General features: G+C 44.5%; 1 protein-coding gene across 9 annotated transcripts in view; it reads right to left on the bottom strand.

Moving 5' to 3' along the window:
* The window catches only part of sgcg (sarcoglycan, gamma), a 1,081,295-nt gene that overhangs the window by 648,642 nt on the left and 407,440 nt on the right, over window positions 1-25,213 (bottom strand). For 5 of the 9 annotated variants that reach the window (XM_041199458.1, XM_041199454.1, XM_041199453.1 and 2 more), the window contains one exon: window positions 11,507-11,698. In XM_041199458.1, coding sequence (XP_041055392.1) covers window positions 11,507-11,698 — 192 coding nt within the window. Of the gene's footprint in view, window positions 1-11,506; window positions 11,702-25,213 lie in introns of all 9 variants that reach the window. The other 4 variants (XM_041199459.1, XM_041199457.1, XM_041199455.1 and 1 more) reach the window with 1 other exon arrangement.

Here is a 25,213-nt window from a genome sequence, read left to right on the forward strand (position 1 = left end):
ACCCATCCGCCTTGTGCAGGTCCCACCACCCCCAGAGACGGTCCCAATGATCCAGAAATCTAAAGCCCTCCCTCTTGCACCATCTTTCCAGCCACGCATTCATCTGGACTAACCTCCTCTTTCTATGCTCACTGGCATGTGGCACTGGAAGTAATCCAGAGATTACTATCTTTGAGGTCCTGTTTTTTAATCTGTTTCCTAGATTCCTAAATTCTGCTTGCAGGACCTCATCCCTCTTTCTACCTATGTTATTGGTACCAATATGTACCACGATCTCTGTCTGTTTGCCCTCCACCTTTAGAATACCCAAGAATTTACATCCTTGACCCTGGCACCAGGGAGATAACATACCATCCTGGAGTCACATCTATGGCTGCAGAAATGCCTATCTGTTCCCCTTACTATTGAGTCTCCTACCATTATTGCTCTGACCCTCTTTTTCCTCCCTCCTTGTGCAGCTGAGCCACTCACAGAGCCATGAGCATGGCTGCACTCCCCAGAGGAACCATCACACTCACAATTTTCCAATAGAGAAAAGCGGTTCTCGAGTAAAATGCACCCTGGGGATTTTCTGACTACCTGCTTGACACCTTTCCTCTGACTGATGGTCACCCAATTTCCTCCTTGTCCACACTTCTGTAAGCTGTGGGGTGACCACTTGTAAAAACGTGCTATCCATGAAACTCTCAGCCTCATGGATGCACCTCAGTGCCTCCAGCTGCCGCTCAAGCTCCGAAACAAGTAGCTGCAGCTGGTGGCACATCCTGCACATGTGGTCGGTCAGAGCGCAAGGAGGGTCGAGGACTTCCCACATGTTGCAGGCGGTACATAATGTGGGACTGAGTTGCCCTGCCATGCCTCTAGTTGAAAAAAATCCTTACTTTAAGTTAAATACATCAAAAAATGTTAAATTATTTATGAACTTTAAATAAAAACTGGAACCTTACTTTTTCTTAGTTGGATGATCAGCCATGACCATAATGAATGGCAGAGCAGTCTCAAAAGGCCGAATGGCCTATTCCAGCTCCTATTTTCCATGTTTCTATGTTAGTTTATTTTAAACTGGAGAGAAAAACTGGAGAAAAACACTGACCCACTACTCACCAATCAGCTCTCACCTTTGTGCTGACATCATTTTTTGAAGCTTCCCCGCACCTGCGCTGATTCTGATCTCTCCACCACTCTCTCGCGCTGTCTTGTGATGTCACTTTTGTTATTTTCAACAAGAACCGACTGCAGGACACTCTTCCCAGACTGCTTCAGCGCGATCAAGCTTTTGTTTTTCTGTCCTAATATCTCCTTATGTGGCTCCTTGATAACTCTCCTATAAAGCACCTTGGGGCTACATTAAAGGAGCTACATAAATACAATATATGCTGTTGTAGCATTGGTGGGGGGGTGGGAGGTGGGGGGGAGGGAAGGAAGAATGAAATAGCTTGAAATATTGCACCTTTTACTACCTAAGGATATTCCTAAGCTCTTTACAGCATTTAAAGTATTGCAGTCACTGTTGTAATGTGGGGAAATGTAGCAGCCAATTTGTGCACAACAAGCTTCGATATACAGCAATGAGTTAATGGCCAGATAGTCTGATTTAGTGATGTTGCCTGAGGGATACCTTTTGGCCAGAAAGTTCCCCTCTGCTTCTTTGATATAGTGCCATAAGTTATTTCACATCCATTTGCAAAAGCAGACAGGTTTGTTTTATATCTCATCCAAAACATGGCAACTACAACAATGCTGCACTGCAACTGAAGTATTGGCCTAGACCATGTGTTCAAGTGGCAGCATTGAGACCTCACAGCTCTTAAGTTATGACATAAGGAACAAGTTCTGGCTTAGGTTAAAGCCAATCTAACTGTAATAATATCGCAGTCATAATTGTGTACAAGATTGATGGCATAGTCACAATTACCTGGTGGAGACTATATCCTCCTCATGAAGTACACTGATCTATTTGGCTTTAAACAGGGTATTCCTTGCACCTTGCCAAACTGGGTTTACAAAGTCTATGATGGGAGGTTATTGGCTTTGTAGACATTTGAAGTTGCTAACATTTACAAGTAGCAGCAAGCATTTTCAAGGACTCATCAGCAAGCGTTCTCAAGGATTCACCTCTTCCATATGTTTTCTAACTACCTTTGCTATTTGCATCTCCCAGTGTAGATAAGGCATGTTATGAAGTCAAGGAAATGAATATTGTAACTAAAATACATAGGCACATTATAGAATAGAGATAGATTTTCTGACATCATGCACAGTTTCTCTTAGCAAATGTTGATTTGTCCATTCCTGGCTCTAAAAGTAATGCGTGTACTGCAAAGTAACACATTTTGGAAGTAAAAAGATGTACAGCTTAAATAGGAAAAAAAGATTAAGTGAGGTAAAGAAGTTGAAGAACTTAAATGTGCAGATACACATGATATTAAAGATCGCAATGTAAGTTGATCTCTCCCTGCTGTCTCCACCCCCGACCCCACAAGGTGGCAAATGGAATCATTCTTGGTTTTGTATTTAAAGGAATATAATAAAAAAGCAAGGATGTAATGTTGAATTCATACAAAGACACTGTTGATTTACCATGTATTATGTGCAGTTTTGGGACACCTCATTAGAGAAAGGATATAAAAGCAATGAAACAGGTGCAGTGTGGGTTACTGAGATGTTATCAGAGATGGGGGAGTGCATCAGAGTTCTTTTTACTGGTGCTGGGAAGATTAAGGGTTTATCTGGCAGAGGTCTATAGTATTATGAAGGTTACAATGAGGTGAACATGCCCTGATATTGGTTGCTTTATCATCCCATATTTCAGGAATAAAGGAATTGGAGCAAAACCAAGATTGCAACAATTGACTTACTGCCAATTACCTGAGGACTGCCTGCTGTGATTTCCTAGTGGACTTTGATTTAGGTTATGGTCGCTCGACCAGAGACAGGCAGAGAGGGAGCATTGTTATGCCACACCATGTAAATGGATAGAGTGTATGGAGTGGGAAATGGCCAGAACTATGATTCCTTAAAGGATTTGCTGGAATGAGGTCTGGCAAGAGGAAAAATCACTCTACATAGCACTTCTTAGGCTTTAGGCTGAGCAGAATTACTCTACCTTCTCTTTGCAGACAATCTTCACCCACCATCTGTAATTCTTTATCACTCCCATTCTACCATCTGCCAACCTCCCACCCCACCTCCACCCCCACTCCTCAAATCAACTCATCCCACTCCTTGAATACTGTGCTGCAGGCCCATGCTCCGACCTGCTTGATTTCCTGCCTTTTCAAAATGGTGAGCTGCCTATCAGCACGTGGATTGCATGGACACCTCATTGATTAAGTTTAAATGAGGCTGGGTCTTCAGAGCCATGGACCACCAGCCAACAACATTGGGTAAGTGATGCAATAGCAAAAGTAATCAAAGGGAAGGTTAGGAAAGAAATTTCACTCAGCTGGTTAAAATGTGGAATTCCCTATCGCAAACCTTTGTCAAGCAGAGGCCACAACTCTATTAGGAAAAACCAGCTGGCTTTAAAAATAAAAATTAAAAATTAAAAGACATGAGAAGTAAGCAGAAAAGTAGGATTGAACCTGATAGCTCAGGTAGAGGGAAACAAAAGACTGTGAATCTATGCTAGTACTCAGCGACTTGGCTGAAATCTGGTTTACCAACAAGAAATATCTGTTTGACAGGTGGAATGGATTTTGAGATCTTCCCTAGTGATACTATTAACACAAACACACTTTGCAGCAGATATTTCTTTCAAATGACCCAATAAAGGCTGTTTGGATGTATACAAAACAGTTGTCAAATATGGAAATTGGTGCTTTATTAAGTGTTTTCAAGGATCGGGGATCTGACTAAGTATCATCTCTATTTGAAAAGAAAATCAGCTGGGCAAAGCCATAACAGGTACTTGAAAAGAGCTTAGCAAAGCCTTTGGAATCTGTTTTATATAAGCAATAGTCTCATTAAGATAAATAAGATACCACAATAAGATTAACTGCCATGCCAGGTGTTCTTGCCTTGTCCTGGAACTTATTTATTTCAATTTTGTTCAGTCAACAAAAGGATTTGCTCAACCTGGGTACTGTTTCTTGGATACTGCTGTTCATCCATAACTTGGAAGAAAAAACTGACATTCAGCTAGTTGGGGGCATCAGGAAATGGCATAAATCCATACAAGATGAGGTCACCTGCCAAGAGCAGGTAAGTCCATAGGTACAGCAGCCCATGGGAGGGTACATTTCAACTGAAGGAGGGAAAGCTTAAGATTTTTTTAAAATTTGTTCATGGGATGTGGCCATCACTGGCTAGGCTAGCATTTATTGCCCATCACTAATTGCCTTTGGGCTCAGAGGACATTTAAAAATCAACCACATTGCTCTGGGTCTGAAGTCACATGTAGGCCAGACCAGGTAAGGATGGCAGATTTCCTTCCCAAAAAGACATTAGTGAACATAAGAACTAGGACAGGAGTATGCAATTCAACTCCTTGAGCATGTCCCGCCATTCAATACGATCATGGCTGATCTCATTTCCATAAGACCATAAGACATAGGAGCATAAATTAGATCATTCGGCCCATCGAGTCTGCTCCGCCATTCAATCATGGCTGATAAGTTTCTCAATCCCATTCTCCCACCTTCTCCCCGTAACTTTTGATCCCCTTACCAATCAAGAACCTATCTATCTCGGTCTTAAATGCACTCAATGACCTGGCCTCCAAAGCCTTCTGTGGCAATGAATTCCATAGATTCACCATTCTCTGGCTAAAGAGGTTTCCCCTCATCTCTGTTCTAAAAGGTCTTCACTTTACTCGGAGGCTGTGCCCTCGGGTCCTAGTCTCTCCTACTAATGGAAACATCTTCCCCACATCCACTCTATCCAGGCCTTTCAGTATTCTGTAAGTTTCAGTCAGATCCCCCTTTTTCCTTCTAAACTCCATCAAGTATAGACCCAGAGTCCTCAAATGTTCCTCATATGTTAAATCTTTCATTCCTGGGATCTTTCTCGTGAAACTCCTCTGGACCCTCTCCAGGGCCAGCATATCCTTCCTGAGATATGGGGCCCAAAATTGCTCACAATATTCTAAATGTGATCTGACCAGAGCCTTATAAAGCCTCAGCAGCACCTCCCTGCTTTAATATTCCAGTTCTCTCGAAATAAATGCCAACATTGCATTTGCCTTCCTAACTACCGACTCAACCTGCAAGTTAACCTTAAGAGGATCCTGGACTAGGACTCCCAAGTCCCTTTGCACTCCAGATTTCTGAATTCTCTCCCCTTTTAGAAAATAGTCTATGCCTCTATTCTTTCTACCAAAGTGCATGACCTCATACTTCCCCATGTTGTATTCCGTCTGCCACTTCTTTGCCCATTCTCCTAACCTGTCTAAATCCTTCTGCAGACTCCCTGCCTCCTCAATACTACCTGTACCTCCACCTATCTTTGTATCATCTGCAAACTTAGCCAGAATGCCCTCAGTTCCTTCATCTAGATCATTAATGTATAAAGTGAAAAGTTGTGGTCCCAACACTGACCGCTGCGGAACTCCACTAGTCACCGGCCGCTATCCTGAGAAGGACCACATTATCCCCACTCTCTGCCTCCTGCCAGACAGCCAATCTTCTATCCATGCTAATACCTTGCCTCTAACACCATGGGCTCTTATCTTATTGAGCAGCCTTCTGTGCAGTACCTTGTCAAAGGTCTTCTGGAAGTCCAAGTAGATAACATCCATTGGTTCTCCTTTGTGTAATCTGCTTGTTACCTCCTCAAAGAATTCTAACAGATTTGTCAGGCATGACCTCCCCTTGATGAAACCATGCTGACTTTGCCCTATTTTACCATGCGCTTCCAAGTATTCTGAAATCTCATCCTTAATAATGGACTCTAAAATCTTACCGAGGTCAAGCTAATTGGCTTATAATTTCCCGTCTTTTGCCTCACTCCCTTCTTAAACAGGGGGGTTACATTGGGGATTTTCCAGTCCTCTGGGACCCTTCCTGACCCCAGTGATTCCTGAAAGATCACCATTAATGCCTCCATTGTCTCTTCAGCTATCTCCTTCAGAACTCTGGGGTGTAATCCATCTGGTCCAGGTGATTTATTCACCTTCAGACCTTTCAGTTTTCCTAGCACCTTCTCCTTGGTAATGGCCACCATACTCACCTCTGCGCCCCCCCAACTCTCTTGAACTTTGGGGATATTACTTGTGTCTTCCACCATGAAGACTGACGCAAAGTACCTATTCAGGTCCTCTGTCATTTCTTTGTTCCCCACTACTACTTCTCCAGTGTCATTTTCCAGCGGCCCAATGTCCACTTTTGCCTCTCTCTTACCCTTTATATAACTAAAAAAACTCTTGCAATCTTCTTTTCTATTACTAGCTAATTTACCCTCATATTGAATCTTCTCCCTCCTTATTTCTTTTTTAGTTGTCCTCTGTTGGTCTTTGTAGGCTTCCCAATCCCCTGGCTTCCCAGTGCTCTTCGCCGCATTGTATGCTTTCTCTTTAGCTTTTATGCTGTCCCTGACTTCCCTTGTCAGCCGTGGTTGCCTCGTCCTCCCTTTAGTATGCTTCTTCTTCCTAGGGATGCAGTTTTGCTGTGTCTCCCAATTTACTCCCAGAAACTCCTGCCATTGCTGTTCCACTGTCTTTCCTGCTAGGCTCATCTCCCAGTCAATTCTGGCCAGCTCCTCCCTCTTGCCTCTGTAGTTGCCTTTATTCAACTGTAATACCGTTTCATCTAATTCCAGCTTCTTCCTCTCAAATTGCAGGGTAAATTCTATCATATTATGGTCACTTCCTCCTAAGGGTTCTTTCACCTTAAGCTCCCTTATCAAATCAGCCTCATTACACATCAATAAATCTAGAATTGCCTGTTCCCTAGTGGGCTCCACCACAAGCTGCTCCAAAAAGCCATCTCGTAGACATTCCTCAAATTCCTTTTCTTGGGATCCACTACCAACCTGATTTTCCCTGTCTACCTGCATATTGAAATCCCCCATGATCACTGTAACCTTGCCTTTCTTACATGCCTTTTCTAAATCCTGGTGTATCTTGTGCTCCACATCCTGACTACTGTTCGGAGACCTGTACATAACTCCCATCATGGTTTTTTAACATAAACGGTTCCTCAACTCTACCCACACAGATTCTACATTATCTGACCCTATGTCATTTCTTGCTATCGATTTAATTTCATTTCTTACTAACAAAGAAACCCCACCACCTCTGCCAACCTGCCTATCTTTGCAACAGGATGTATATCTTTGGATATTTAGCTCCCAGTCCTGATCCCCTTGCAGCCATGTCTCCGTGATGCCCACCACATCATACCTGCCAATTTCAATCTGCAACACAAGCTCATTTACCTTATTTTGTATACTGCGTGCATTCAGATACAATACCTTCAGTCCTGTATTTCCTTCTCATTGTCATCCCTTTATCTGATGTACTTGAAGTTAGATTTCTAGCCCTTTCCAAACACTCTGTCCTATTTTGTGTTCTGGAGACTTTAATAGCCTCTCCTGGGCTCTCCTTTCTTTTCAGTTTTTTCATAATTTTCCATGAAGTTGAATCCACCACCACCCCCCCCCACCCCCCCACCCCCAACATGCTAACCTGCTGCTTTGTTTCCCATTAGTCATACTTCTTGGAGTTTTACCCTTCCCTTCCCTCCCACTTTCTAGTTTAAAGTCCTGTTTACCACCCTATTTACCCTTTTCGCTAGAACATTGGTCCCAGATTGGTTCAGGTGGAGACCATCCCAACAGTACAGATCACTCTTGTTCCAACACTGATGCCAGTGTCCCACAAAATGGAACCCCTCTTTCCCGCACCACTCCTTTAGCCACGTGTTTACTTCCCTTATTCTCGCATCCTTATGTCAATTTGCACGTGGCTCGGGTAGTAATCCGGAGATTATAACCCTTGAGGACCTGTACTTTAATTTAGTTCCTAGTTCCTGGTAATCCCCAAATATGTCCTCTTTCCTAGTCTTACCTATGCTATTTGACCCGACGTGGACCGCAACAAGTGGATCCTCCCCCTCCCTCTCCAATATCCTTTCAAGCCAGTCAGAGATATCCCTCACCCTGGCACCGGGCAGGCAACATACCATGCGGGACTCTCGATCCTGCTTACAAAGGATGCTATCAATTCCCCTAATTATAGAATCCCCTACAACTACCACTTGGCTTTTTGCTCCGCCCTGTTGAATGGCCTCCTGTGCCACAGTGCCGTGGTCAGCTGGCTCATCCTCCCTACAGCCCTGTTCCTCATCCACACAGGGAGCAAAATACCTTGTACCTGTTGGACCTGAGGCTCCTCTGTTCCTGAACACACGATCCCTCTACCTGCCTCACTTGCAGTCACACCCTGCTGACCCTGACCACTGACTGAATTTGAGGTACTTAGTTTACTGGGTGTGACCACCTCCTGAAACAAAGTGTCCAGGTAACTCTCTCCCTCCTGAATGTACTGCAGTGATAACCTTTCACCTCCTTGCTTATTAAGAATCTATCCAGCTCTGCCTTAAAAATATTCAAAGACTCTGCTTCCACCGCCTTTTGAGTAAGACAATTCCAAAGATTCATGACTCTCTGAGAGAAAAGACTTCTCCTCATCTGTCTTAAATGGGCCACCCCTTATTTTTAAACAGTGACACCCCCAGTTCTAGGTCGGATTTCCACTTAGAGTATTATAGTATTTTGCTTGAACTTCAGCTCATCAATTCTGAGCCGGGGTTTCTCCAGCAACCAACACTTGCTGCAGATGTGGTCACTGCGGCTCGCAATGGGATCTGCCAGCTCCCACATCATACAACTACAGCACATCACCTGCCCAGCCATCAATTAGCTTTGCAGTGTTTTTTTTCAAATTTGGTGCAGATTTCCTACCAACCAATCAGGTCACAGCTTTCCTGTGACGTCACCTTTTTAGTTTTGGCTTCAGTTACTCTGTGCCCCACTCCGGTGCTCCTCCCTCCGAGTCTGCTCCCTGGAGACAAAGCCATGAATATCCAAGGTAAGCTAGATTTATACTCACTGCTCCGGTACTCCTCCCTCCGAGTCTGCTCCCTGGAGACAAGACTCCAACACCAATTTCCAGCCCTCACCCCATTACCTTTCAATCTGTTACTAATTAAAAATCTGTCTATTTCCACCTTAAATTTATTCAGCGTCCCAGCATCCACTGCACTCTGCAGAATTCCACAGATTCATGACCCTTTGAGAAAAGTAATTCCTTCTCATCTCTGATTTAAATCTACCACCCCTTAGCCTAAAACTATGGACTCTCATTCTAGAGTGTCCTACTAGGGGAAACATCTGCTCCATGTCTACTTTGTCTATCCCCTTTAGCATTTTATGTACCTCAATTAGATATCCTCGCATCCTTCTAAACTCTAGCGAGTATAGGCCTAAACTGCTCAATCTCTCCTCATAAGACAAGCCCCACATCTCGGGAATCAATCTAGTGAACCTCCTCTGAACCACCTCCAGTGCAACTATATCCTTCCTTAAGTAAGGGGACCAAAACTGTGCACAGTACTCCAGGTACGGTTTCACCACTACCTTGTATAGTTGGAACAACACTTCCCTAATTTTATACTCTATTTCTTTAGCAATAAATGCCAAAACTCCATTTGGCTTCCTTATTACCTGCTGCACCTGCATACTAACTTTCAGCGATTCATGCACAAGGACACCCAGATCCCTCTGCACTAAAGCATTCTGAAGTTTCTCTCCATTTAAGTCGCCTTTTTATTCTTCCAATCAAAATGGATAATCTCACACTTATCCACGTTAAACTCCATCTGCCAAATTTTGGCCCATTCACCTAACTTGTCCATATCCATTTGTACACTTCTTATTTCCTTATTGCAACTTACTTTCCCACCTATTTTGGTGTCATCTGCAAATTTAGCTATAGTACCTTCTATCCCTGAATCCAAGTCATTAATATAGATTGTAAATAGTTGGGGCCCAAGGACCGAATCCTGTGGCAGCCCACTAGTTACAGCTTGCCAACCAGAAAAATACACATTTATCCCTACTCTCTGCTTTCTGTTGGTTAGCCAATCCTCTATCCAAGCTTATATATTACCCCTAACTCTGTGTGATCTTAACTTGTATATTAATCTTTTGTGTGGCACCTTATCAAAGGCCTTCTGGAAGTCCAGATATACTACATCTGCAGGACTCCCATTATCCACTTTGCTTGTCACATCTTCAAAGAACTCTAGCAAATTAGTCAAACATGATTTACTCTTCATAAAACCATGCTGACTCTGATGGAATGAATTTTGACTTTCCAAATGCCCCATTACCACTTCCTTAGTAATGGATTCCAGATGGGTTTTTATGAAAATGGTTGCATGGTCGATATCAGACTTTTAATTCCAGATTTTTATTGAATTCAAATTTTAACCATCATGGTGAGTTTCAAACCCAGGTCCCCAGAACACTACCATGAGTCTCTGGAATACTAGTCAGTGAAAATACCACTATGCCACCATCTCCCCACTCTACTGGGGCCTAGAAGATCACTGCAACTAAAGCCCCAAAGGAAATTTGAAAACTCATCTTACCTGTTGTGGCATCATTTGGCCCCAATCCAGTTGTTCACAGGATAGGTTTGGTGGGAAATTTGCTGCCGTTTACTGCACAGGCCTAGTGGTAATGATTACAGTCACCAGGAACATATGTGCTTATGCTAAAAATGTTCCTGGTAGCTTTAGGATGGTATTCTTGTCACTTGCAGTGAAAATAGCAACTGGCTGTCCAGAAGCTCCGGGACAAATGAATAACCTGGAGTATTTTGACTGCCCACAGAGTATTTCAAAATGAAGAGCCCATTAGCTTCTTAAGAGTCTAGCCCTTGTTATTGTCAATCTTTGATTGGGTCAAGGATTTGTACTGCTGGAATAACAATTCTGCTGATTTATCTATTGTCTATTGAATCATGTGAAAGACGCTTGAGAACATTTTTACATTACACCACTTGTTACCTTACAGTTTCAATAATAACCTCTAACAGTCAATAATATCCCTCTTAATCTATTATTATCACTAATGTTCTGCATATTATATTACATTCGCATGTATTGCATATGCTTTCTGTGATGTATAAATACACAACTGATGTGTCTGAAGCTGTAGTAAATTCCAGTACTCAGAGGGATGACGATTGTGATTTGAGCCACTGACATTTGCAATCATCTTTGTACTCCAGTTGGGTAATTTATTAATCTAATCAGTTGTAAAAATGAGAAGCCATCAAGAACAATCAAGCCTCACAGAATGAAAAAGAATTAGAAAATACAGAGGCAAGGAATGAAAGATAGAAGGTGATGGGGAGACAGAGTTGTGAGGAATGAGAAGGGAGCAAGAAAAAGGTGAAGAGAGAAAGATGAAAAATCTCTAAACAGCTATTTAACAAGGCATTTTCAGTAAGCATGTTTAAAAGTCAAATGAATGCTTGTGAATGTAGAATAACACTTACTTTAGAAAACCACATCACTTTGAGAATCCAGATTGTTAATGCAAAATTCACAACCAGGATGATGAGAAGCAGCAGCACAAATAAATAAAGGCAGCGCTTCCTCCAGCCATAGATCCCAATCTTGTAGACATATTGGTTCTCTGGCCTTTGTAGGTTACAGCCTTGTGTTGTCAGATATTGTTCCCGTACCATCTGCTGGGAAAGGGAGGGAGGGGAAATTAGTAACATCCCATAACCAGACAAAAGATTTTGTTTTCAACAAATCCTGTGGATTGTAAAATGGAAAGTAAGATCTACAAGATGCAAACATGGTGTTTGTCACCCAAGTTCTGTTTTATATGAAAAGTCAATACACAGACAGATCCATCAATGTCAGGAAATTGGCAAAATAAATTGTTAATAAAAGACAAATCAATTGCAGGTGACTATCGGGAAGGAAGGAACACCCATAATGTATGATGCTTCAGGCATAGAATTCCCAGGGCACTCCATTAATAAAAGCTTTGAGTTATGCTGGGAGATTAAAATTTCATTGGCTTGGTCTATTTATCAACACCAACAGCAGGCAACATCTGTTCCAGTGCTTCCCGGTGCAGGTGCAAATCAAGTGTCAAGAAGCTGGGCAATTCTGCAAGCCCTAGAATTACATTCAAGCCAGGTGAGTCCCAGCAGACCTCCCATCCAGTAAAGCTACATAATTTTTCCCTCTGTTATGTTCACATCAAGATTCACTGCCAGAGAACTTAATCGAGTGAAAGCAGGGCTCTGAGTAAGGTCTCTTTATAGTTCTGCATCTCCACAAGGGAATAATGGTTTACTGTGCTCAGCACATACAATTTGACAAACATGATTAAATCTCTTCACTTTTGCATCTGAATTATTCCAACCTGTTAAACAACTTAATTGTCAGATTTTGTGCTGCTAAGATCCATGGGCTCTCCTCAGTAAATTCCAGCTGTGCTCAGCTCCAGTGTGTCTCCATGTTCTCTAAAAGTGATTTACAGGGAAATTCCAACCTAACTAGAAAAGCAACTGATTCTAAACAGTCCAAACCTGGCTTTTCTGGCACCTTGGGTTGAATGTTCATCCTGTGATGAAGGCAGGACTGGAGGTGAACATGACAGCGATTTCACACTACCAGCCAGCCAGCCAGTCTGTTACTGCCTTCAGCCTATTTTCAGGGAAGTGGCTTTTGTTGGGAGCTGACAGCAACCCACTCACCAACTAATTGGGCCAGTTGAAGTACAAATTGAGAGCAGTCTTCACATACTATGTGAAAATCTTGAGCTGGCTGGAGCCTGTAGATGGAATGGTGGCGCTCTCCTAGTGGCAAGCCTCGGATGGGTGGTGGTTGTTTCCATAGGCAAAGTAGCCCGACATGGATCTACTGGGTTGTAAGGGCCACAGTCAGACCATCATATGAAGGGGCTCCCCATGCCAATGCTGGCTACACTCGTGGCCACAGTATGTTTTGAATCATTTACCAGCCTTTAGTTGGCACCTACATCTTCAAGTGCTCTCACAGTCTCCCTCCTACGGTGATAGTGCCCTGGTGGGGTGGCCAACCATTCTGAGCTGCTGGGTGCTCTCATTACTGATCCTCCCAGCTGCAAAGCCCACCAGTTGTCCTTAACTGAACAGAGCTGCCAGAGGCATCCTCTTAATTTGGCCGTGCAACAAAAATTCAGCTCATTGTTGCTGACTGCCGCTATTTTATCTGATACTGTTTCACTAAGCCTCCTTAGACAGCACTTCCAAACCCATGACCATCACCTGGAAGTTCCTCTGCAAGTCACTCATCATCCTGACCTGGAAATATATTGCCATTCCTTCACTGTTGCTGGATCAAAATCCTGGAACTCCCTTCCTAACAGCAGTGTGGGTGTACCTACACCACATGGGCTGCAGCGGTTTAAGGAGGCAGCTCACCACCACCTTCTCAAGGGCAACTCAGGATGGGCAGTAAATGCTGGCCCAGCCAGTGAAGCCCACATCCTGTGAATGAATATAAAAAAACTACCCTTTCATGTAAACAAAATTGCTGTTAATTATCACCATCTGTGAGATTTAAGATAATTAAATAGGCAGTTTTTTTTATTTTTGGTCTACTGCTGATCTTTTTTTAAAATGCAGTTTATTTTAGGTTTCATATCAATCTTCTCCCCCTCCCATTCAGATGTTTGGCAGAACTTTCAACATCAGTGGGGTCCTCACTGGAAAGGAAAATTGGGAGAGGTGTCTTACAGTTTCCTGATCCAATCTGATATCACCCATTAGACACTTATTTCAGTCTATTTGGCAGGAGAGTGAAAATGTGCTTTATTGCAGGGAGCTGCTAATTGTTAGTATTAATGGAGACCAGAGCTATGATAATTACAGTTTAACAGATAACTGATGAATGTAACATGGAATGGGGCAAAATTTCCAGAAACTTAGAGTGGCAGAAGTAATGATGTAAGTCACTTAATACATAATTTCCTCTTTCTTTCACAGCATTAATGGGTCTATAAATGGTAAATGTGGCACATGTCCTGGGAGGGGATGAAAAATAAACAGAACTGCTTCCAGGTATGAATCTTTTGGAGAGTTTTCCTGCTCTCCACAGATAAGACAACATTTTAAGCTCCAGAATTAGAGATACAATCAGGCTGTGTTAAGTGCACACAAGATCAGATCAAACAAACAAAGGAAAGTTCTTACAGAGAAGTTTAATTGTTGATGCTAATGAATATAGCATTGTCTAAGCCCAAACTACAACCTCTTCAAGTGCACTTGAAGGCATCATCTGTATTCCTACATTGGCAAAAGTGGCTGCGATATGCTGCATTGGCCGGGTTTGCAATCACAGATTATAAAAGGAAAAAAGCTTTACTTTTCTACTATGGCAGTGCAGAATTAGAAGATATTTTGAAACACTTATTCCTGAGCAAAATTATTATGATTCAGCTACAAATGCATTAACATCCTGTTTCACGCCCAAGAAAAATGCAATATATGAAAAACTCATCTTCCGACGCATGAAACAAGAAGCAAATGAGACAATTGACCAATATTGCATTCAACGGAGGCAATTAACAACCAAATGTGACTTTGGTGATGTTGAACATGTTGAAAGGGAAATCAAAACACAAATAATCAAAGGTTGTCTCTCCAGGCAACTGTGCCAAAAAAGCACTCAAGAACGACAGAGAGCTGTCATGGAACTAATAATATCACAATTGCTTACAGAGCTACTGAAGTTGAGGCTATCAAAAGCAACTACCACACTCTGAGTTCAACTCCTGTAAACACTTTTCATCGCTCATGTGCCAGGAAACCAATTGGAAAACAAGAGCAAGAGTCACAGAGTTGTTACTTACCCAAACAATGGTTCCACTAAGCCGGTGCTTACTCGCACTGGACAGAATGTCCTGCTGCCAGTAAATAGTGTAAAGCCTGTGGAAAGCTTAACCACTTTGCTTGTGTTTGTTGCTCATCAGCAAGAACAACTACTAAGATAATGCCAACAGAAGAGTGTCAAGTATGTGTACCATGGCAAAAAGGGCGACACAATGTAGTCAAGGTAGAGGCAGATGACCCTGAATATACTTTTGTGCTCTCTTTCAGACACAGTAAACAGTCACATGTGACAGTGATCATTGGCTGCTCGAATGTAGATGCCCTCATAAATACCTGTCATTGCCATGTGAGACAAAATGTTCAAGAAACTTCAGGATTGCCCCATCCTCTGCAAACCAAAGAATACGAAAGCTTTGCCTTACAACAGTGACAACCCACTGAAAATTCTCGGGACTTTTGAAACGTCAGTCTCATTTAAAGACACCAGAATTAATGCTGTATTTTATGTCATACCTGAAGAATGTGACACAATTATCAGTTTCCACACAGCAACAGATTGGCACATGATTGCCATCACATACATGATTCCTAGGCACACCAACAATATTGTTGTATTGTATGCTAACTGTTTCACTGGTATCAGCAAACTGAACGGTGTTACACACAAGCTGCATGTGGACCCCCAACGTGCCCCAAGTCATGAATCAACAGTGACAAATACCATTTCAAGTGAGAAAGCAGACTGAGAAGGAACTTCAGTGTCTACTTGACCTAGATATTATTGAGAAAATTGAGCTGAGCCTACCTCTTGTGTCTCACTCATAGAAGTCATCAAGAAGCCTAAGAGCAAGGACTAGAATCTGCTTTCATATGCTGTCACCAAACCAAGCCGATGCTGACACTTGCTGACATTATACAGAAAATGCATGGTGCTAGACACTTTTCTAAACTTGATCTCAATGCAGGAAACCATCAAAAAGAGCCTGCAGAAAAATCAAGGTATAAGATGCTCAACTTTGGAGTCAGTTCAGCTGTTGAGGTGTTTCAGCACATGATTCAGTCTGTACTTCAAGTACTTGAAGGCATGCTGAACATCAGTGATGACATTCCCATCTACAGTCGCACTGAAGGTGAACTTGAGGCACACCTGCATGCATGTGGACAACATCTTAGAGGACATAAACTCAAATTGAGCAAAGACAAGTGCTTGTCCAATGAAAGCAGAGTCAAATTCTTCAGTTGTGTGTTCAGTAGTAAAGGAGTATCACCTGATCCATGGAAAGTTGAAGCCAGTGTAAATGCTGCAGATCCTACAAATGCGTAGGAAGTCTGGAGTCTGCTGGGAGTCATCATGTACTGATGCATCATTCCTGATTTCATTACATTATCTGTCCCCCTATGTGATCTGACAAAAGAGACCACCAAGTGGGAGTGGGCTAAATCACACAAACAGGCTGTACACCAGATCAAACAATGGCTGTCAGCAAGTTGCACAAATGTCTATTTTGACTCTGAGAAAACTGCCCAGCTGGTTGTAGATGCAAGTTCAGTTGGCTTAGGTTTAGTTATTGTGTAAAAAGACAGAGAACCCATCAATTTTTGAGATAGCAAAAAAAATCACTAATAACCAAAGAGCAATGTCACTCTCAAACAGAGAGAGCAGTGCTCTCAATCACATTGGGTATCTAACATTTTCATCTCTCTTTGTGTGGTAGTGACATTTAAGTGACCTGACCATAAACCGCTAGTAGGCTTGTTCAACAATCCACATAGCAAACTAACCACTCAAACAGAGCATGTGTTGTCAATATAGCACATGAAAGTCATCAGGAAATTGTTAACACCAAACAACTCCTTAGGGAAAAGGTATGGTTCCCAGGAATTGATGTATAGTTGAACACAAAATCAACCAGTGTTTGCCAAGTCAAGCAATCACAATTTCAAATCTTCATGATCCTCTCAAGATGTCTGAACTACCTCCAGGAGCACAGATTGAGGTTAGCATTGATTTCATAGACTTGCCCATTGGTGAACACCTGCTTGTTGTCACTGATGGCTAAAGCAGATTCCCAATCATAGAAATGGTTCTGTCAACTGCAACTAAAGCAGTCATCCCAAGGCTTGATCAGATCTTCATCTTGTTTGGAAGCCCTCAAATGATGAGAAGTGACAATGGACCCCATTCAACAGCAATGAGTTCAGTAAATTTGCGAACTATCTAGGTTTCACTCTTTGAAAGATCATTCCCGGGAAACACGCCATTTCGATGGTGAGTGGGCCCTCATCGCCTGCCATGCCATCACCTTGATGTTTCATCATGCCGGGCGCCATATTTAAAGCGTAGCCGTGCACACACCTTTCAATGTTTCCAGCTCAGGACTGCTGCATGGAAGACATGGTCCCGAAAGGCAAAAAGACTGCAGCCCCCAGGTTTGATGACACATCCCTCGAGCGCCTTTTGGATGCCATGGAGGCAGCTGTGATGTTCCCTATCTCTCTGACCACAGGATGGGCAGCAACATCACCAATCTGGCTTAGGAGGTGGTGGCAGTGGTGGTCAGTGCCAATGCCCTGTAAAAGCGGAAAGCCACCCATTGCTGCAAGAGGATGAATGATCGCCTCCATTTCACCAGGGTAAGCTACCCTTTTCATCACTCGCAACTCACAGACCCATCACACATCCACAGAACCCTCACTCACTGCTGGTTCAAGGGACATCACCATTTACTCTCTCACACTCACCGTCAATGTCCACATCCTGACCATGGGACCATTCACCACCCACACATGCCAGGCATACTTATCATCTGGCCTGGAAGGTGTCCTGCTTAACATTCTCTCCATCTATATTGATGCAGGACAAGCTGGTACACAACAAGAGGGAGAGGTGACGGAATGCCTAAAATCAATGTCCTCACCGACTTTGAAAACAAAGCCATCCAGCTGGCTGGTGAGGGTCTGGACCATTCCTGTGCTGATGATGAGGTCAACACTGCTCTACCAAGTGATGATCCAGCATTGCAACATCCATCAGACAACCATGCTGTGAGTGATGTGTCCTGTTTCACAGGCCACTGCCATGCACCAGTTATCTCCCCTTGTTTCTGTAGGCACATCTGCCAAACAGCCAACAGAGTCCACAACCCAGGGCCTCCAATCCACCACTGAAGAAAGCTTTGAAGGGGAATCTGGAGGCACCCTCCTTGAAGTCTAGTCACAATGCTCACCCACATCCTCCTCCAGCGCAGAGACACACACCTCGGTGGGACCTAGCTTTAGAACAACCTCGGGATCACAATCTGGTGAGCACATCACACTTTCTGATCCACAACAGGCAGTGGCCGGGACTTCCCAGGTTCCCACCACATGGAGAACAGTTGGAGGCCAGAAATTTGCTGAGTCTGAGTCAGATGATGAGCCTCTAGACTCGGTCATACCTCAGTTGCTGCAGCTGCAAAGGCAAGCTCAGGAACATCAGGAAGGGATCTCCGCTGTACTCCTCAGATTGCAAGGCACGATGGAGAACTCCGTCGGCCTTCAGGCTGAGGTTATAGCGCGGCATGCCAAGGCCGAGGTCAACATTGGCAGGATGGTTGCCGCCATAGAGGCCTTGGTCCAGGGCTTCACTCCTGCACTGCTGTGTGGCTGAACTCCATCACTAAGGCCACAGTTGGCCTCCAAAAGTGTGTACGTGAGAGAGTTGCAAGGTAGCGCGATTTCACTCCAGCTTCCCCTTCTACTAAAGGAGTCAGCCTGGGGCCCTCGGGCACCCATAGGGAGGAGGATCAGCAGGTGCACACTCCGTGGCCATCCACCCAGGTGACTTCAGGAGTGTCCGGCCCATCCGAATCCCCTCTTCCTGTGACTTCAGCAGCTCCAGCTCCACAGGCCAAGGAGGATGCTGCTGCCATACAGCAGGATCCCAAAAGCAGGCAGGGGCCCTCCAGGTCTCTGCCCTCCAGATGTCACCAGTTAAGGTCATCACGGACAGGGCGTAGCAGTCAGCAGGCTGCCTTCACCTCTGCTGTGGATGTTGGGGGAGTGCCAAGACATAGTGGCAGGGTTAGGAAGGTTAAGAAGAGGTAACTCTTTTGAGTACAAACCCGTTTCCATCTGTTTTTCAGATGAAGTTACATTGTTTCATAGTTTTGCCAGTGTGAGATTTGAACTCTTGATAATCTTTTAAATGAAAACCAAATCAACAAAATTGGGATAAATCAGGCACAGCCCCTAATTCAGGTCAGCTGTAAAACCAAGAACAAAGTTTAAAGGAAACTTACAAACTTTAAATCAAAATGTGATTAAAGGGGTCAACAAACCACCCCAGTCCCCGCGGTGCCCACCGAGCACGGAAGGCCTCGAGAGTGCCAGCAGACACCGCGTGCTCCCTCTCCAGGGACATCCGGCAGCGAACGTAGCCGCAGAAGAGGGACAAACAATCGGGCGGGACTCCCCCGTCGATCGCCCGCTGCCTGGACCTGTTAATGGCCAACTTGGCCAGGCCCAGGAGCAGGTTCACGAGGAGGTCCTCCTCCGTCCCGACCCCCTTCCGCACCGGGTGCCCATAGATCAGGAGTGTGGGGCTGAAGTGCAAACAAAACATCAATAAAAGGTTTTTCAAGTAACTAAAAAGGGAGTGCAGCCTACAACACCCTATGTATACATGGTCCACGGACTCCACAAGACCACAAAAAGGGCACGTGTCCTGAGAGTCCGTGAACCTATGCATCCTCTTATTATAGGGGACTGCTGCATGCAACACCCTCCAACCCAGGTCCCTGATAGAAAGGGGGAGGTCACCTCTGTAGAGGGCATCCCATCGGGGTCCTCCGCCGCCGGATGGCATAGTTTTGCCAGTGTGAGATTTGAACTCTTCATCTTGGGGTTATGAACCCAGTACCATAACCACTTGGCTATTTAGACCAAGCCTAAGAAGATGTAACTCTTTCGAGTACAAACCCGTTTCCATCTGTTTCAAATAAAGTTATATTGTTTCATAGTTTGCCATTGTGAGATTTGAACTCTTGATCTTGGGATTACAAACCCAGCACCATAACCACTTGGCTATTTAGGCCAAGCGTTAAGAAGAGGTAGTTGCACAGCCTGTACACATGTGCTAATCACTTGTACATAATGTTCACTATTGTCAATAAACTCCCAAGAATGTCTCCCTGTCTATGGCTCCTTGTTCTGATGAGCAGCGTTCCTGTCACTCAGGTGTGAAAGCTTTCTGCACAAGATAAAGACAGGTATCTCAGTCCAGGGTCTCTTCCCTGTGTTTTGTGCAGCCTTCTGACCAAAGTGATGGTCCGGCCTCCCACTCCCTGGACACATTACTGATGCCTGCACCTCAATGGTGCTTGTCGTTGCTGCCCAAATGTCGTGGGCAGGTGTCACAGAGTTCCATCATTCTCTCTGTGTGCGCTCAGAACCTTTTTAAGGAGGAGCTGGCCCTCATCTCTTCAGCCTCTGTGACCAGTGATGCTGTGCTCCTGAAGGGGTCAGGTGCTGAATGCTGACAAAGGATCAGGTGTTGTTAAAGCTTCATGGCTGCGTCTCCATAATATGATCCTGAGCACAGAGCACAAGTGAGCAGTTGGACGACTGGACAGTTGGACGACAAGAGTCAGGCATTGTCAGATGCTATGTGAAGATCTATGGAAAATCCTCATTGCATGTCTTCATCATCCTCCTGGAATCGAGCAGCTATTAAAGCCTCCACTGTGTCTCAATGGCAGGAGTATGTTCATAGAGGATATGTGAGCTGCCATAAGCCAGACAGGAGTCAAACGTTCATAAATGCAATGTGAGAATCTATGGTGTCTCCTCACTTCACGTAATCATCATTCTCCACAAATCTAGCAGCTATGAGGACCTCCCGAGTGTGCCTTCCTCATCTGGCCACTGAGAGGGCTTCATCGCCGTCATCGTTGCCTTCAAAGACCTCCTCACCCTCATCCCCGTTGATGTCCTCCACATCAGAGGAGGCCTCCAGCTCCTCCATCTCCTCCTCATCCAGTTCCTTTCCCCATTGCAGCGCCAGGTTGTAAAGGGTACAGCAGGCAATGACGATGTGTGACACCCTCTGTGAATTATATTGCGGGGCTCCACCAGACCGGTCCAGGCACTTGAACCACACTTTCAACATCTAGATGGTTTGCTCCAGCGAGTTTCCGAGTTGCAGCATGAGCCTTGTTGTACCTTCACTCTGCTGCAGTCTGAGGCCGCTGCACAGATGTCATCAGCCACATCCTCTGTGGGTAGCCCTTGTCCCCGAGGAGCCAACCCTGCAGCTTCTGTGGACCCTGGATGATGTCAGGGATCTGTGACCAATTGAGAGTGTAGGAGTTGTGGACACTCCATGGAAACTGTGCGCAGACCTGCAGGATATGTTTGTGGTGGTCAAACACCAGCTGCACATTCAGCGAATGGAAGCCCTTGTGGTTGATTTAATTGACTGCTTGTTGTGATGGAGATCTGAGCAGTCTATGGCACCCTGCCGCTGTGGGAAAGCCAAGATCTGGGCAAACCCAATCACTCTTGCATCCTGGTCCCGGGGGAAATGCACAAAGTTGTGTGCTCTCGCGAAGATGAAATCTGTGACCTCATGGATGCATTTATGGGTGGAGGCTTGTGATATCCCACAGGGGGCACTTGTGGAGCCCTGAAAGGAGCCACTGGCATAAAAATTGAGAGCCGTAGTCACTCACTTTCACAGCCACTGGCAGCGGATGCTCTCCATGTCCCCTTGGTGCCAAACTCTGCAGTAGTTAGCAGCTGTGACCAACCAGTTCTCCGGACATGCGCAGTCTTCGGCAACACTGCTTCTTGATCCCCTGCAGGAATGAAAGGCGGCATCTACAGACTCTGGATCTAGCTAGGAGCCAGGCAGCAACGGGCCGCTATGGCTGTTCAGTGGCATGTGTAGGAGCCCCAGCCACCCCTTCTTGAGGGTGCTGCTCCTCCCTCTGCACAGCTAGGCAACTCCATCTCTCTGTTCTCTGTCATCTTTGCTCTCTGTACGCCATGAGGCCTACAGCTAGATGACCAGGCTCCATGCTCCTGATGTACTCCTCCTGCAATGTGTGGGTTAGTTTGGGTGTACTGAGAACCTATCTTGGTTAAGTCTGAAGGCCTCCTAACGCATCCCGGAGAGTGCTGGCCACCATTTGGATGGCCAGAGTTAGTGAGCTGCATGGCTGGTCCAAACCCCCAACCTCCGCCTCACTCCACCCGACCAATTGGTGGCAGATTTGTCCATTGGGCTGCAGGCTGTGCTCTCAGCTCAGTCATCCAACTATTCTGCAGTTCGCTAAAACGCTCATTAGTCTGTGCTCGAGAAGTGAAAAGCTCTGGAGCAATTGGTGGCACTTTCATGCCTCTGCATTGCTTCAGCGGGCAGATAAGCTGGAGACACACATGTCAATGTGGCTGTGTCTGAACTGTCTCAGCTGCAGAGGAATGGTCACTTTCCCTAATGTGTGGCTGCTTCCTTTCCCCACACTGCACGTGCTTGTGTGCTACCATCTACTCTGGGCAGCCTTTGCCCCCTCCCCCACCACCATCACCACCCAGCCCAATGCACCTCAATTGCAGGGAAGCCCTTTCCCCAAACGCGTCTCCACAGAGAAACATTTGTCACCACCGCCCACACCAAGCGCCTGAACCCTGAGGTCCAATATGCGTCCCTTTGAGCGCTGGGCAACTTTACTGTACACTCACCTCCCAAGTTCCCCTCAAAAGTGCAACTTGTCAACTACACACCTTATATATAATGTTGTGAAGCACGTTGGCGTGAAGTGGGCAGACGATCCAGCAGGGTGAGGGGGAGGTGATTCTGGTGGGCTGGCCTTATAATGAAATGCAGAAGTATTACAGTGAGCTTCCCGATGTCTGATGATGGGAAATGTAGCCCGCCATCAATGGGCTGAGCGGGCAATTGTAAGCTGGTTTCACAATGTTGTGAAACTGATTTTTGGCCTACTTGCCATGCTGTCCACACCCACCGCCGAGCATGCCCAATGCCAGCGGGCAAGGAAAATTTCACCCTGGGCGTCTCGGGCTATTTTTTAGTCATGAGCTTCCCATGCTGCAGGGAGATTATGAAGCGCTCATGCACTAACTCTCACCCACCACTGCCCCCAGCCCCGCCCTCACAGGCATCGCTCAGCGCTGCCGCTCGTGTTTCACACTGGGCGGGCCTTAATTGGCCTGTCAGTGTGAAATCGTGGTCCGGTGCTATTTGCGGGCAGTGGTTGGCTTCCTGACCGCCCCCGCCGAGCCTGCCCACCAAGGTCAAAATTCTACCCCGACGGGTTGTTCTAGGATTGCAGCATTCCAAAGTGTACCTTCTAATGTCATTTGCAGGCCTGATGATTGAATTCCCATAGTTGTCTTCTATGGTGAGCTGCAGTCCTGTATTGTAACAGAGGTAGACTGGTGAAGTGCCATAAAGATACATGAAAGGCCACCTTGAAATCTTTAAATATTAACTCTAATGCCTGGGAAGACATGGCCACCAGCAAAACCATAATGGCAGCAAGTGGGCCAGGTCTGTTTGAATTAATTTGAAGCTGAGAGGTTGCGTGTTGTGGTTGACAAGCAGCTGACACACAAGGCAACTCATCTACTGGTCACATCTGGCTTTCAAGGTATTATGTGCAGCCGTGTCTATGGGTTCAGGATTGGGCTCTTCTCCCATCCGTACATCCATAATAACAGTGGCTTTGCTATCAATTTGAAAGAAGGCTCTATCACCCTTTAATATGCAAAGAGTGTAAATCTTATCTGCGCACGGTATAACTTGAGCACATTCTGGCTTTACAAGTTAGGCTCAGAATGCAGCAATTTATTTCCAAAGTTTGATTTTCTTACTGTTGAAGATAAAAGTCAAATATAGAGCTGTTACCTGAGCTTGTCTAATTATGAATAAAAGCTGAGCTATGTTCAGACATCGTTTATTTTAAAAAGTCACACAGAAACTCAAAGCTGAGCCAGATTTTCAGCTTGTTATTAAACTGGGATTTGGCTGAGATTGGGTGTAGGTGGCATTTGCTCATCCTTGCTGTGCAAAGGGAAACATTCCAGCAAACCAACAGTCAATTTGTACCAGATCTTTCTGTGGATTGGACTCTTTTGTGATTTAATTACTGAATCTCTAATTAACACATGCAGTTGATGAACAGAACAATGAAGTCAAACTACTACTGGATTATTGTTTTGTTAGAAGCACAAGAAACAACATGCAAAACTAGGCATCATGAGCAAATTAGCCCTTTCCTGGCTGACTTTTAAGAGCAGTTATTATATTCGCAGTATACCATTTGCTCTATCTTTTAGTTGAGATATTTTTGCCCATACCCTCTAATGCCATCATACCCACTCAATGCTCCTTCATACATCCCATGGCCCTCCATGCCCCCATGTATCCTCCATCGCCATTCACCTATTATCCACTATGGACAGAACTCAAAGAGGAATGGCACGTCTTTAGAAATGGACATAATCGAACAATCTAATAGAGCTGTCATTCGAACATACAACCTTTCATACTGAAAAGAAAACTCCAGATCCATTGAAAAATAAAACTTAAATCCCTTCTAGTGGTCTTTCAGTTATAAAAACAAATGAACATCTACCACATCAAAAACAGATAATCCTTCAATAACATCTTAAAACTGTAAATCAAACTATGTACACAGCCCCTTGCTGAACTAAGTAGGCAACAGCTTTTGATGCTCATCCAAACATTCATAATGAACTCAGCTGTCAAAATAAACTATTACAGCTCCAGACAATTGAAACTGAAAGGAAAGATGGCATGATTTTTTCTAAGCTACACCAGATGGTAAGGTAAGGGGTAATTATCCATATTCCACAAGGGACCATAGGCATCTCTCTCTAGGTAATTGGTTATTTGTAGCTTGAGGGACACCAGTACACAAGTGTGGGCCAAGACAAGGAGACAGGCCTCCAAGAATTATCACAGCCAGTACTGAATGGCATCATTCTGCATCACATTATCACCATCTAGCCAACCACTCCACATATTCAACGAATTTCAGGAGCAGGTGACTTTTGTTTTCTAGTTAAAGCAGCAGGATATTTAAATCACTTCAGGCCATGACACTGGAGTTCTTAAACACTGTTTTCCTATCGTTTTGGAATGATATGCATTGTAGCATTTTTTGCTATTTTTCTCTCCACAAATGCTGCCAGGTCTGCTGAGTACTTCCAGCAGTTTCTTTTTTTATTCCTTATCTTGTTTCCTGGATCCTCTTTCCAAAATAATTTTATTTTTTCACAATCTTAAAGATTTTGTGTTTGGAAGTAGTTTCAGTGTTTATTTATTCAGTGACACTTTATAAA

Source organism: Carcharodon carcharias, chromosome 11 (genome assembly GCF_017639515.1).
Source record: "Carcharodon carcharias isolate sCarCar2 chromosome 11, sCarCar2.pri, whole genome shotgun sequence".
Classification (NCBI taxonomy): Eukaryota; Metazoa; Chordata; class Chondrichthyes; order Lamniformes; family Lamnidae; genus Carcharodon; species Carcharodon carcharias.